Below are 13,228 nucleotides of genomic sequence, written 5' to 3'. Positions count from 1 at the left end.
TTTTAGTAATATTAAGCACTATTAAGTATGAATAGTTAAATTGACATCACCCCTTAAACTTTGTTATGTGTTTCCAACATCGATCAATCTATTCTAAGGGGTTGTGATCTTTGTCATTAGATTAATGTTTGTTGGAGAGCATGAATTGTCCCTAGTCTAATCGAATACTAACTAATAATTAACATGTGTGATAGTGATATATGAATCATGTATTTTTAGAAATGGGATTCAACGATGCTTGTATTTCTTCTAAAGTTCTTCCCTTTGTCTCCGGCATCAACTTGGCAACGAACAAAACGGTTAATCCACATATGCACGAGAATCCCAAAAATGTCCCTGACCAAAATACCAAATATAGTATGTTTCAATAGATAAAATAAGAAATAAATATAATTACAATATTTATATAAATTACCTGATGAGCTCCAATCCATTAAGAAGTTGAAAGAATATGATACAATCCAAGAACCTAACCAGCTGACCAATGTCACAAGGCTTCCAGCTGATCCCTTCATGTTTATAGGAAATATCTGACAAAATATTACAGCCCAGCCCAATTAATCAGTCTTTTTTTGGTGTTATATTTTTTTTATTATTTAAAAAAATATTAAAGTCTCGTGGCTGAATTTAGATTAGATTAATAAAGTACGTACCTCTGACATTATAACCCAAGGAATTCCTCCCATACCTAATGAGAATGATCCTGTATAAACCTGCAAAGTTGTGTGGCAATATATAACAAGTTAATGATATGTCGTTTACGCACATAAACTTTCTTTTAAGCATTAAAATATGTATACATATATATGATTGTCGTTTTTGTAATAATAATGAAACGAAAGCAAAACATTATAAACTTACTACTTGTTGTTTCTCAGTTTCTCTAAATAAAGAAAAAAAAAAAGAATTTGGGAGCATTTGCATTACCAGTACTCCAGCAAGTGCTAAAAAGGGTGTAGCCTCATTCCATTTTTGAATATCCTGAACATAGTTTTGGCACATTATTTGTCACTCTGAATCCCAAAATGAGATTATAAAAAATAAAAATTAAGAAATGTTTAAAATAATAACCTGAAAGATGAAAGACAATCCCACAAGAAGGCAACCTAAGCATGTGCCAGCAGAAGAAACCTGAGAGCATTAGCAGACTTCAACACTAAATTTTCATTCAACCCCATCACATTAAATCTTACTTCCTTATTCTTACCAAAAGAAGTGGTCTTCTTCCAGATTTGTCCATCAAAACCACTCCCAATGCTGTCATTGGGACCTGTATGTTAGAGTTATTATTTGAGGGCATTTTAGTCTTTTCTTAATTATTGTTATTTTATATCTTTTGCCTTATATAAAAGGCTTGGCTTATTAGTTTTGTAACCTAGAATACATTCTCTATATTTTGCAATACACTTTAGCCTCCCTTTTCTCTCTTCATCTTTTTGCTATCTCTCTTTTGGGTTTTATGGAGTGTGTCTTTGCATAATTATCATGGTATCAGAGCAGGGTTTATGGAATTGAATTTCTTAAGCGTAACCATAGCTTTTTGGCTTGGGTCTCCTTCGTATTGTAGCAAACTAGGTCGAAGCATCTTTGCAGTAACTCAGTATGTGATTTTCGTGTTCATTCTGAAATTTTAGGATTACGTCAGATTGCAGAATTTGGGAACTTTTGTCTGAGATAGCATTTGGAAATTTGTTTCTGAAATGGCAAGTAATAGAGATGATTCCCTTCAATCCATTAGTGTAATGTTAGATGGAAAGAATTATTCTTATTGGAACTATGTGATGAAAAAAAATTTGAAAGGGAAAAAGATGTGGGGTTATGTTTCTGGAACTTTCGTTAAACCAACAAATGACAAAGCGGATTATGCAACTTTGCTAGAAAATTGGGAAGTGGATAATTCAAAATTATTACTTGGATAAACAACTCTGTAGAACACTCCATAGGTACCCAACTAGCCAAGTATGAAACAGTGAAGGAAGTTTAGGACCATCTTGCAAGGCTGTATACTCAGTCTAACTTTGCAAAGCAATATCAATTAGAATCAGATATTAGAGCTCTTGAACAGAAAGATACGAGTATTCACGAGTTCTATTCAGTTATGACAGATCTATGGGATCAATTGGCCCTTACTGAATCTGCAGAATTACGAGCCTATGCACCATATATTGCTCGTAGGGAGGAACAACGATTGGTTCAGTTTTTGATGGCACTTCTTGATGACTTTGAGGGACTCCGTGGCTCTATTTTGCATCGTTCTCCACTTCCTTCGGTTGATTCAGTAGTTAGTGAACTGTTGGCAGATGAAATTCGTCTTAAGTCTCAAGCAGGAAAAGGCATCCTCCCAGCACCCAGTCCCTCTGTTTTGGTAGTTCCTCCTCGACACTTTACTCACCATGAGAATAAACCTCACACAAAGATTGAAGTTGATAAATGCAGCTTTTGCAAACAAAAAGGTCACTGGAAGGCTCAGTGTCCTAAATTAGTAAATCGTGCACCTCAGCAACAAAGACATCAACTCAGACCTCCTCAATTCGGTAATCAACCGCCTCATTATGGTAGCCAACCACAGTTTGGCAACCACTCACAACCTCGACCATACCGTCCTCCGCAATTTAATGTCGCTGCTACTGTACCTCCATCTGACTCGTATGATTTTGGGGCCTCTTCTTCCAATCCTGCTCTTGCTGCCCTCTCAGAACAGTTTCAGAAGTTTCTTACCATGCAGCCACATGCCATGTCCGCCTCTTCTTCGGTAGGTCAGCCCCTACTAGCTCTTCAGGTATGACATCCTCTACATGGATTTTAGATTCTGGAGCCTCGCACCATATGTCTCCACATTCGAAATCTTTTGTTTCCTTGTGTCCTGCATCATCTGTGCCTGTCATGACTGCTGATGGTACTCCTATGCCATTAGCAGGTGTTAGTTCTGTTGTCAGTCATCATTTATCACTTCCTAATGTTTACCATATTCCTAAGCTTTCACTAAACCTTGTATCTGTTGGTCAATTGTGTGATTCTGGTTACTTAGTGTCTTTTTCTTCTACCTCTTGTCATGTGCAGGATCCGCAGTCTCAGAAGCTGATTGGGACCGGCAGTAGGCGGGGGGGTTTATATGTTTTGGATGAGCTGAGATTACCAGTATTTGCAGCTCCTAGTGTTGATCTGTCTTCCTTTCGATTGTCTCCATCATCGTCTAGTTTTTATTTATGGCACTCTCGCCTTGGTCATGTTTCAGCTTCCCGTTTAAGATTCTTAGCTTCTACAGGAACCTTAGGAGATTTGCAAGTTCATGATATTTCTGATTGTAGTGGTTGTAAACTTGCAAAATTTTCTGCTTTACCTTTCAGTAAAAGTACTTCATGTTTTGTTGCATCTTTTGACTTAGTTCATTCTGATGTGTGGGGACCCTCTCCTATTGCTACAAAAGGAGGGTCTAGATATTATGTCTCTTTTGTTGATGATCACACTCGATTTTGTTGGGTTTTTCTAATGAAATGTCGTTCTGATTTCTATGATATTTATGATCGTTTTCGAGCTTATGTAAAAACTCAACATGCTTCTGTTATTAAATGTTTTAGATGTGATCAAGGTGGTGAATATACTTCAAATAAATTCTATAATTTGGTTGCTTTAGATGGAACTGTGTATCAAACTTCTTGTACAGATACCCCTGAACAAAATGGTGTTGCTGAAAGAAAGCATAGACATATTATTGAAACTGCTCGTTCTCTTTTGTTGTCCTCATCTGTGCCTAGTCAGTTTTGGGGAGAAGCAGTTCTCACTGCAGTCAACCTTATTAATAAGATTCCATCTTCAATCACTTCAGGTTTGTCCCCTTTTGAAAAACTATATGGACATATCTCTGATTATTCTTCTTTGAGAGTCTTTGGTTCTACTTGCTTTGTTCTTCGTCCTAGTGTAGAGCGTACAAAACTGTCATCACGCTCTACACTTTATGTGTTCCTTGGTTATGGTGATGGCCAAAAAGGATATCGTTGTTTTGATCCAACTTCTCAAAAATTATATGTATCTCGCCATGTTGTTTTTCTTGAGCATATACCCTTCTTTTCTATTCCTGGCACTACTCACAACTTGACCAAATCAGATCTTATTCATATTGATCCTTTTTGTGAGCATACAAGTACCTCTTCTCCTCAAGTTCCTCAAATTGTAGAGTCTGAATCTTCTCCTGCTCCTATAGTCCCTTTTCCACTTCATTACTCTCGCAGGTCTTGAGCTATTGATACTGGTATTTCGCAGGCTGACATTTCTGAAACACCTCCGCCTACAGCTGTTCTAGATCCTTCTGATACTGTAGATCCTCCTCGCTATCCTCAGCGCACTCGTAAGTCTACTAAACTACCACATTTTGTTTATTCGTCTTATTCTTGTTTATTCGTTTTTAGCGTCTATTCATTGTCTCTCTGAGCCTTTATCCTATAAAGAAGCAGTTACTGACCCTCTTTGGCAGCATGCTATGAATGAGGAACTTTCAGCTTTGCACAAGACAGATACTTGGGATTTGGTATCTTTACCTCTTGGTAAACATACAATTGGTTCTCGTTGGGTTTATAAAATCAAGACCAAGTCTGATGGGTCTGTTGAACGCTACAAAGCTAGATTGGTAGCTAAGGGATTTTCTCAACAGTATGGTATGGATTTTGAGGAAACTTTTGCTCCTGTTGCAAAAATGACTACTGTCCGTGCTCTTATAGCAGTTGCATCTGTTCGTCAGTGGAATATATCTCAGTTGGATGTTAAGAATGCTTTTTTGAATGGCGATTTACATGAAGAGGTCTACATGGTTCCTCCTCCTGGGGTCCCTCACAATCATGGAGAAGTTTGTAAGCTTAAGAAAGCTCTGTATGGTCTCAAACAGGCTCCTCGAGTATGGTTTGAGAAGTTCTCCAATGTTATTACTTCTCTTGGGTTTCTCTCAAGTAATTATGACTCGGCACTATTTGTTAAGTGTACCAATGCAGGTCGTATTCTCCTTTCCTTATATGTTGATGATATGATCATTACTGGTGATGATTTAGATGGAATTGCAGTGTTAAAGTCTCAATTAGCTTCTCAATTTGAGATGAAGGATTTGGGGCCTCTTCGGTATTTTCTAGGTATTGAAGTTGCCTTCTCCCCAAAAGGCTATCTTCTTTCTCAGTCAAAATACACTTCTGACATTATTGACCGTGCTCATCTTACAGATACAAAAGTAGTTGCCACTCCTTTTGAGCTCAATGTTCAGTATTCTCCTTCTGATGGCACTCCCTTGCATGATCCTACTTTGTATCGCACTATTGTTGGCAGTTTGGTTTATCTCACTATTACTCGCCCCGACATTGCATATGCTGTTCACATTGTTAGTCAATTTGTTGCCTCTCCTACTACTGTTCACTGGGCAGTTGTTCTTCGCATTTTGAGGTATCTTCGGGGTACTATCTTTCAAAGCCTTTTGTTTCCCTCCACTTCTTCCTTGGAGCTGCGTGCATACTCTGATGCTGATCATGGTCGTGATCCCACGGATCGGAAGTCTGTTACTGGTTTCTGTATCTTTTTGGGTGATTCTCTTATTTCTTGGAAAAGTAAGAAACAAACTGTTGTCTCCCAATCTTCCACTAAAGTAGAGTACCGCGCTATGTCATCTACTACCAAAGAAATTGTTTGGTTAAGATGGCTGCTTGTAGATATGGGTGTATGTCATTCTCAACCCACTCTTATGTATTGTGACAATCAGAGTGCCATCCAGATTGCTCACAACTCAGTTTTTCATGAACGCACCAAGCACATTGAGATTGATTGTCACTTCACTCGTCACCACCTGAAGCTTGGCACTATCACTTTGCCTTTTGTTCCTTCTTCTTTACAGATTGTTGACTTCTTTACTAAGTCTCATTCTATTTCTCGTTTTCAATTTCTAGTTGGCAAACTCTCGATGCTTATTGTTGCTGCATCGTGAGTTTGAGGGGGTGTTAAAGTTATTATTTGAGGGCATTTTAGTCTTTTCTTAACTATTGTTATTTTATATCTTTTGCCTTATATAAAAGGCTTGACTTATTAGTTTTGTAACCTAGAATACATTCTCTATATTTTGCAATACACTTTAGCCTCCCTTTTCTCTCTTCATCTTTTTGCTATCTCTTTTTTGGGTTTTATGAATTGTGTCTTTGCATAATTATCACTGTATATAGGACTTCTGTTTAAACCAAGTAAGAGGAAACATAGCAGGCAGAAATCAAACACTTCAATCTTATGAAACTAATGAAAGAACCTGAACAGCCACCATTGCTATTGTACCAACACTTCCAGAAAACCCTGAAATAAACCAGAGATAAGATATTCTCTTTCTTTCAGTGTTCAAAACATGATGATATTAATTGACTAGTGTCCTCTCATTCACATACCAGCTGAAATGAATATAGCACTTGCATAAAACGCAATGGCGTTTACACCTCCAAATTGTTGCAAGACCATCAAGCCAACTCCAACCTAAGATCACTTTAACGTTATTACTAAAGTGTCAAACAAAACAAGCATATATAAATCAAAACCAAAAGATCTTTATAGAAGTGATGAAAACTCACTAGAAGTGAATGAGCATATCTCCATTGGAACAAGTCAGTAATGCTAGCTTCAGAGAGTTGTTGAAGAGTTTCTGTGTAATCCTTTACCAAAAACCAAAACACATTAAAAACTTTCAACTTGAAAACATAGTTGTCTGTTGAGTTCAAGATATACTTTGATTTCAGCAACTTCTTTAGAAATATTGGTGTTTTCCCCTCTAAGGCGCTGTAAAGCAGCTTCACACTCATTTTCTCGGCCTATCTTCGCCTGTAAAATACTCTCGAATTTGTAAAATCATGCATGATTATACCTTGGTATATAATCTTTATGTCCAAAAAAGATTTGGATATCACTCACCAGCCATCTGGGGGACTCTGGAATAAAGAATAGGCCTAGAAGCTGGACTAGACATGGAATTGTTCCTGAACAAAAGAGAAAAAGAAGCAGTCATATGTTGTGTGGACAGAAAATATATTTTGTTTAAAGCTAAGTAATATAAAAGAAGGCAAAAGGTAGTTACCAAGAAGAGCCAAGATTCTCCAATTTACAAAAGCCCCAATAAGATATGTCAATGACACTCCACAACATATCATCAACTGTTAAGAGGGAAAAAAATAGTATGGCAGTAACTAAAAAGCTGCATGAGAAGTGTTTTAAAAGTAATCCACAATTTCTTGATGTCTTTTTACCTGATGAACAGTTGTAAATCCACCTCTAAGATTCTTAGGGGTAATTTCTGCTATATAGACAGGTACCTAAAGGACAATTGAATGAGAATATTTTTTTTTTTTTGGCACAACAAAATATTCCAATCTGAAATTACAATCTCTACACAATTTTTTTACCACATAAGACAGAAGTCCCATTCCACATCCTACTAGAAATCTTCCAAGGTCAAGCCACCAAGCAACCTTTCAATACAAGAAATGAGCTATTCAACAATATTATGAACTCAATTCAAGAGCATAAAGACTTTACATAATATAGTCAAATATTACACTTTGAAAATTATATTTTCTAAAACTCCAAAAGCTCCTTCTGAATTGGAAATTACAAGAGATAAGATTGAGACCTTGGCGAAAACTATAAAAAGCCATCCTACAATGCAGAACACTTCTGAAAAGCCCATTGTCTGTTCATAAAACAAATAAGGATTAAGCAAATTTGAAGATATGATATCTAAAATACTTAGTGAGGAATGGAAAATACTTACTCCTCTTCTACCAATGTAATCAGCTATTTTACCACTAACTATAGCACCAATCATGGCCCCAATAGTCAATATTGAACCAAAAAGTGAGTACTGCCAATAGATATAAACTTGAAATCAAAATACCAAACAGATAAACTTTGCAAAAAGAGTCCCAAAAAACAACAAAGATATAAAATTTCCGACCTCTGCCACAGTAAGACCCAGGTCATCTACAATTCCAGACTGAGCTGGCGAGGAATATCCCACCTGAAAATGAATCACGAGTTCAAAAAGTCAGTCAATCAGGCGGCTAGGAATATCTCAAGAAACCCATCAAGCACATAGACTTACAGCAGAGCCGAAAACATAGGACCCAGAAACAGCAACCAACGTGGTAAGCACAAGCATAGTGGTAACAGTGGAAGACCCATCATCAAGCTCAGGATCATGGCCAGTACCACCGCTGTGACCACCTTTGTCGTTAACATTCAACAGAGGATTTGACAGCTGCCCTTCTTCGATGCTTTCTTTACCCATGTCGTCAAAGTCTACGAAAACACCAACTGAAGAATAAAAAACTGGATATTTGAGCAGAAAGACTGAAACTTGACTTGAGACTTTTCTCCAGCAGAGAGCTCGAAACAAAACAGTGTGAGCAGTTTCCGTAGTGTTGGCGTTATTTGTCGTTTCATGTGTTTAAACTTTATATTATTTGTTTTCTATGTTTTATGAAACACAGTCACGGGTTACACTCACACAGTTGCACTGGTCTCTCTCTTTCTGTCTTTTAGCGACTCGGTAATGCATGGATTTTGGCAGTTTGATAAGGTGCTTTGACTGACTTAAGAGAAAGAAAGAATTGAGAGGTTTTTCAGAGCTTTGAGAAATTTGTCGTTTCGTGTCTTATATTGTAGTTTATGCTTAGCTAGTTGCCTAAAAGCCTAAACGACAAAATATTTAGATCTAAATCAGATGTTGTTTCAAGAACCATAATAATAGATCAACTATCTTATTCTCCATTTTTTTTTTTGCAATTTTACAAAAGGAAAACATGTTTATGTAGTCAAAGATAATTTATTGAGTTGTTCTAACTTATTAGATTCAATTATTTTTATTAATGGAAAACCATTTTTTGGAAATATATAGTAAAATATTAATAATATTATTACACATATAGCACATGAACATGTGTATCATGATATTTAGATCTACATCAGATATCGTTTCAAAAACCATGATATACACATCAATTATATATCTTGTTCTCCCTTTTTGCAGTTTAACAACAAAGAAATACTTGTATTTGTGTTGGGTGTTCGTAGGCTTGTCTTGTAATTGGTTGTTTGAGCAATACACTGATCTTATTCATCAAAAAACAACAAAGAAATAACTGTGGATTAGTTTTGTAATCTAATACGCACGCAGAGAAAGATCGATCGATAATGAATTTATAGCTTTTCAACTTTTGATCACATGATTTCTGTCTAATTTTTTTAATGCAAAAGTATGATTGTGGAAATAGTCTATATCCAAATGTGTAAAAGGCCAATGTAGAAGAAGAAAAAAAAACTTCGGGGCAAAGATTATTACTTTATCTCTATAAAGAATATGCATGCATGCATGCAAGACGTTTTATAGGTCAACGATGTACAAGTTTCGAAATGTAATTAAAGGGATATTGGTGAATCCAAGTAAGTACATACGATCATGATGATACCAGTTATAGTATCAATAATTACTCTTTCGACTTTGAGCTCAATTGGTGGAGAACGAAGTTGTTAACAGTTGATGTTACAGAGGAATCAGTCATGGAAGTTTGAATTTCTTCTAGAGTCCGACCCTTGGTCTCTGGTACTAGCACTGCAACGAACACAACAGTTGCACCACAAATGGCAGAGAACAACGAAAACGTTCCTGATGAGCTCCACACCATCATAAAATTGAAACTGTATGTAACTATCCAAGAACATGACCAGCTTGCCAAACTCATGATCAGGCTTCCAGCCGAACCCTTTACATTTATAGGGAATATCTGAAATAAAAATCATTATACGTATTAATAATGATGTAGAGGAACCAAATAACAAAGCATGCATGCAAGTACCTTTGACATTATAACCCAAGGTAATCCTCCCATGCCTACTGAAAATGCTACTGTGAACCCCTGAATAAAGTTTCCATCTTTTATTAGTTTGATGTAATGAAAATCGCTTCAGATTGTAAAATGGGAAGTGGGTCTTGGGGTGGTGAGGGTGGTAAGTAAAAAATGAGTGGCAATGACTTGATTTTCTAGAGATTCACATCATGAACTGTAAAAGAGTCATTATTGCATGTTGTTATACCAGTATGGCAATAAGCACCATAATGGGAGTGAGCTCTTTCAACTGGTGGCGGCCCTGAGGAGCAAGTATAATAATTTTAAGTGTCAAAAGTGTAAGAAACCTGTTTGTACCAGAAAGAGACAAGTATCTAGACTCAAGTTTCGGAATATACCTGAAAGAAGAAAATGGCAAGCCAAGTAGAAAGGAGCAAAATCACATTCCAGCAGCAGAAATCTGCATATATTTTACAAACCAGACTGTTAATTTAATGATCTCTAACACTATAAAACTTAAGAGAAAACTATTTTGTGACATTCTCACCATTAGAAGTGGTCGTCTTCCTGCTCTATCTGTCAAGAGAACACCCAAATAAGGCTGCAGGAATCTGCCAATAAGTGAATGAAAGAGCACATATATGAGTTCCATGTAACTGAGTTATTTCTTTAATATGAAGTTACTTTGAAACTTTATGTATACCTGGATAATAGCCATTGATATAGTCCCAACAACTAGTGGAACACCTGCAGAGAATGAACATCTACTTATTGATATCTGTTGCCTTTCATTATATAGAATCAAACTGATTTTAAAGAACTTTGACTCACCAGCTTCTTTAAATATAGAGCCTGCATAATAGGCAATTGCATTGGTTCCCCCAAATTGTTGCAGCACAACTAGCCCAATTCCCACCTGAACCAATCAAACAAAATATAAGAGAAGAAAAAAGTTTTGAGTCATTTACTTTTATTCATTTTCTGGTTAAGGTAGCTTACAATAAGTGAATAAGAATATTTGGGTTGGGATCAGTTTAGAATTCTTTCTGACTCATGCTGAAAGGAATCTGTATACCCCTGCCACAACAAATGAAAACCTTTCATGTCTTCTTCTTTTTGGTAATATAAATATAAATTTATATATATATATTCTTAAGCACCTACACTAACATTACGAGAGAGCTATATACGTAGTAGAGAAACTTACCATGATTTCAGATGCTTCTTCAGATATATCTGCATTCTTTCCCCTAAGATACTGCAGACTGAACTCAAGATCTTTCTTTCTACCAATTTTTGCCTACAAAAAATCACAACTTCATGAACAAAAAGTTTTTTTTTTTTTTTTTCAATCACAAGCTTTCTTTTCTTTCTTGTATTCATAAATGGATCTTACCAGCCATCTGGGAGACTCAGGAATGAAGAATAATCCTAAAATGTGCAAGAAAGATGGAATTGCACCTGGTCACATAATCAATTACCATTAAAGTATTTTCTGAAGTTAATTCTGGAATTAAAGAAATACATTCATAACTAATAATTAAATTTTCTTTTTATACCAATTAAGGCCAAGGTGCTCCAGTCAACCGCATTTCCATAAAAGAACATTAATGAAAAGCCACAGCAAAGTATCAACTGTTGAGATGGACAGAATACAAAGTTTGTGATCAACAAAAGGCACTGATCAAATTAACGAAAATATTAATGAGTGTGGTGAGTTTTCTTTTTCTATGGTTTTTAACAAACCTGATTAGCCGCAGTAAACCTTCCTTCGAAGGTCCTTCGGTGTTATTTCAGCTGAACCTAAGGAACACTGAGAAAATTAATTATATTGTTTTCACTTACTATAGATAGTAAAATGATTATCGAAGTCTCATTTGTAATTATTACCACATAGAAAAGAATCCCTGTAACAGTCTTCCAAGATTCAGGGACCATGCAGTCTACCAAACCATTGATTATGTTAAGTGATTTAAATTCAGCAAAAAATAGTAATACAGGAAAATGACAGAAAGGACAAGGAAACCTTAGAAAACGCTATGAAAAGCCACCCTGCAGTATTAAAGATTTCAGAGACCAACATTGCCTGCCTCAATATATATTATGAGAAGACTTGTCCGCCAAGTAACTTATATGAAGATATAAATAAGGACTGGATTAGAATACTTATACTTACACCCGTACGGCCTATGACATCTGTCATCTTCCCATTTACTAGGGCACCAATCATTCCTCCAACTGTCACTATTGATTTGAACACCTAGTACTGATGAGGCATGTAAAGGTCAGTCAAATGCAGGCCCTGGAAAATTCTCAAGAAAAGCAAAGATAGATAACAAGTTCTTATGATTTACATACAGCTGCAACAGAAAGTTTAAAGTCTCTCATGATTACGGATTGAGCTGGTGAAGAATATCCAATCTGCAAAGGAAACCATATCCAAGTATTTAAACCAAAGAATCCAAAAATGAACAAGAAGGGACAAAAATTGTTTAAAGTGTCAATGAGAAGCTGGTTGTGCTTACTATACAACCAACGGAGAAAGAGCCACAGAGAGCAACCAGTGTAATGCCCCAGAATCCCTAATGCGGTTTAATGGCTGGATTAGTAGGTCGGTAGGATCATAACTGTTTAATTATGTCATTAAATGATAATATGCATGTTTATGTGAATTATATTATAATATGATGTTAAATGCATGCATGTGGGTCCACATTTTATTTCAGGGGTGTTTTGGTAATTTGGCCTGTTGAAAGTGTAATTGTATACTTGTATGCATGTCGGTGATATATGATTGAGACCACATTATAATGTGGGTTTTTTCGAGCTATTCGGCATGAGACGATCTTGGAATATTGATTAGCGGTTTAGTCATAACAGGTTTAAGTTTGGGGCTCGAGATGAGTCTCGGGGTGATAATAATGATTAGAGCGTTGCCGGGAATTAAAGGATAACGGGATATGAATTATTGGTGTTTGAGATTATCGAGACTAGCAGGAATTGAAGAGAGTTAATTATGATTAACGAGATAGGTGGGAAACACCAATTTTGCCCTTGGGAGCCTTTAGAAACCCTTAATTGACCTAGGGGTACCCTAGGATAGATATAAATCATTAAGGCTATAGAAAGAAGAGGAAAACAGAGTATAGTTCAAGAGCTTTCCCATACCTTTTCTCCTTCAGTTTTCTTTGTGATTTTTGAACCATTCTTGAGGATTCAAGCTTGGGAAGTAAGTCTTGGGAGTTTGGGAGTGTGTTCCACCATTGAAGAGCATCATAATCTGAGCATGAGGTAAGTTTCTAGCCATTAAATTCCATGGTTTGCCCTGTTTTAGTTCTGGTTTTCAGTTTGAATTTCTAGGTTGGATGATTGGTTTTGTT

General features: G+C 36.3%; 1 protein-coding gene and 1 pseudogene across 3 annotated transcripts; both read right to left on the bottom strand.

The window, feature by feature from the left end:
• Positions 1-8,436, bottom strand: LOC133790858 (sugar transporter ERD6-like 5). Of its 3 annotated transcripts, XM_062228675.1 has the most exons (18): positions 8,105-8,436; positions 7,958-8,020; positions 7,775-7,864; positions 7,634-7,693; positions 7,407-7,472; positions 7,251-7,316; positions 7,082-7,157; positions 6,919-6,983; positions 6,736-6,828; positions 6,582-6,662; positions 6,402-6,486; positions 6,269-6,312; positions 1,208-1,270; positions 1,072-1,131; positions 928-981; positions 654-713; positions 416-530; positions 1-336 (listed from the first exon to the last, which is right to left on the bottom strand). In XM_062228675.1, exons 1-18 carry the CDS (start codon positions 8,288-8,290, stop codon positions 206-208), a joined length of 1,458 nt encoding a protein of 485 aa, XP_062084659.1. In that variant the 5' UTR covers positions 8,291-8,436; the 3' UTR covers positions 1-205. The 3 variants fall into 3 exon arrangements, with proteins under 3 accessions (XP_062084659.1, XP_062084660.1, XP_062084661.1); XM_062228676.1 differs by lacking the exon at positions 1,208-1,270; XM_062228677.1 differs by lacking the exons at positions 1,072-1,131; positions 1,208-1,270.
• Positions 8,437-9,488: 1,052 nt separating this feature from the next.
• Positions 9,489-12,236, bottom strand: LOC133791454 (sugar transporter ERD6-like 5; annotated as a pseudogene).
• Positions 12,237-13,228: the final 992 nt, after the last annotated feature.

This window comes from Humulus lupulus, chromosome 7 (genome assembly GCF_963169125.1).
Source record: "Humulus lupulus chromosome 7, drHumLupu1.1, whole genome shotgun sequence".
NCBI classification, from domain to species: domain Eukaryota; kingdom Viridiplantae; phylum Streptophyta; class Magnoliopsida; order Rosales; family Cannabaceae; genus Humulus; species Humulus lupulus.
This window is presented reverse-complemented; position numbering and strand designations above follow the sequence as displayed.

Excerpts from the sequence above, each read along its gene's own strand:
- LOC133790858 (XM_062228675.1), bottom strand. The coding sequence starts at position 8,290 with ATGGGTAAAGAAAGCATCGAAGAAGGGCAGCTGTCAAATCCTCTGTTG. Across the intron at positions 6,829-6,918 it reads CAGAGTCCCCCAGATGGCTG|GCGAAGATAGGCCGAGAAAA; the intron begins GTGAGTGATATC and ends AGTATTTTACAG. Across the intron at positions 982-1,071 it reads GATTGTCTTTCATCTTTCAG|GATATTCAAAAATGGAATGA; the intron begins GTTATTATTTTA and ends AACTATGTTCAG.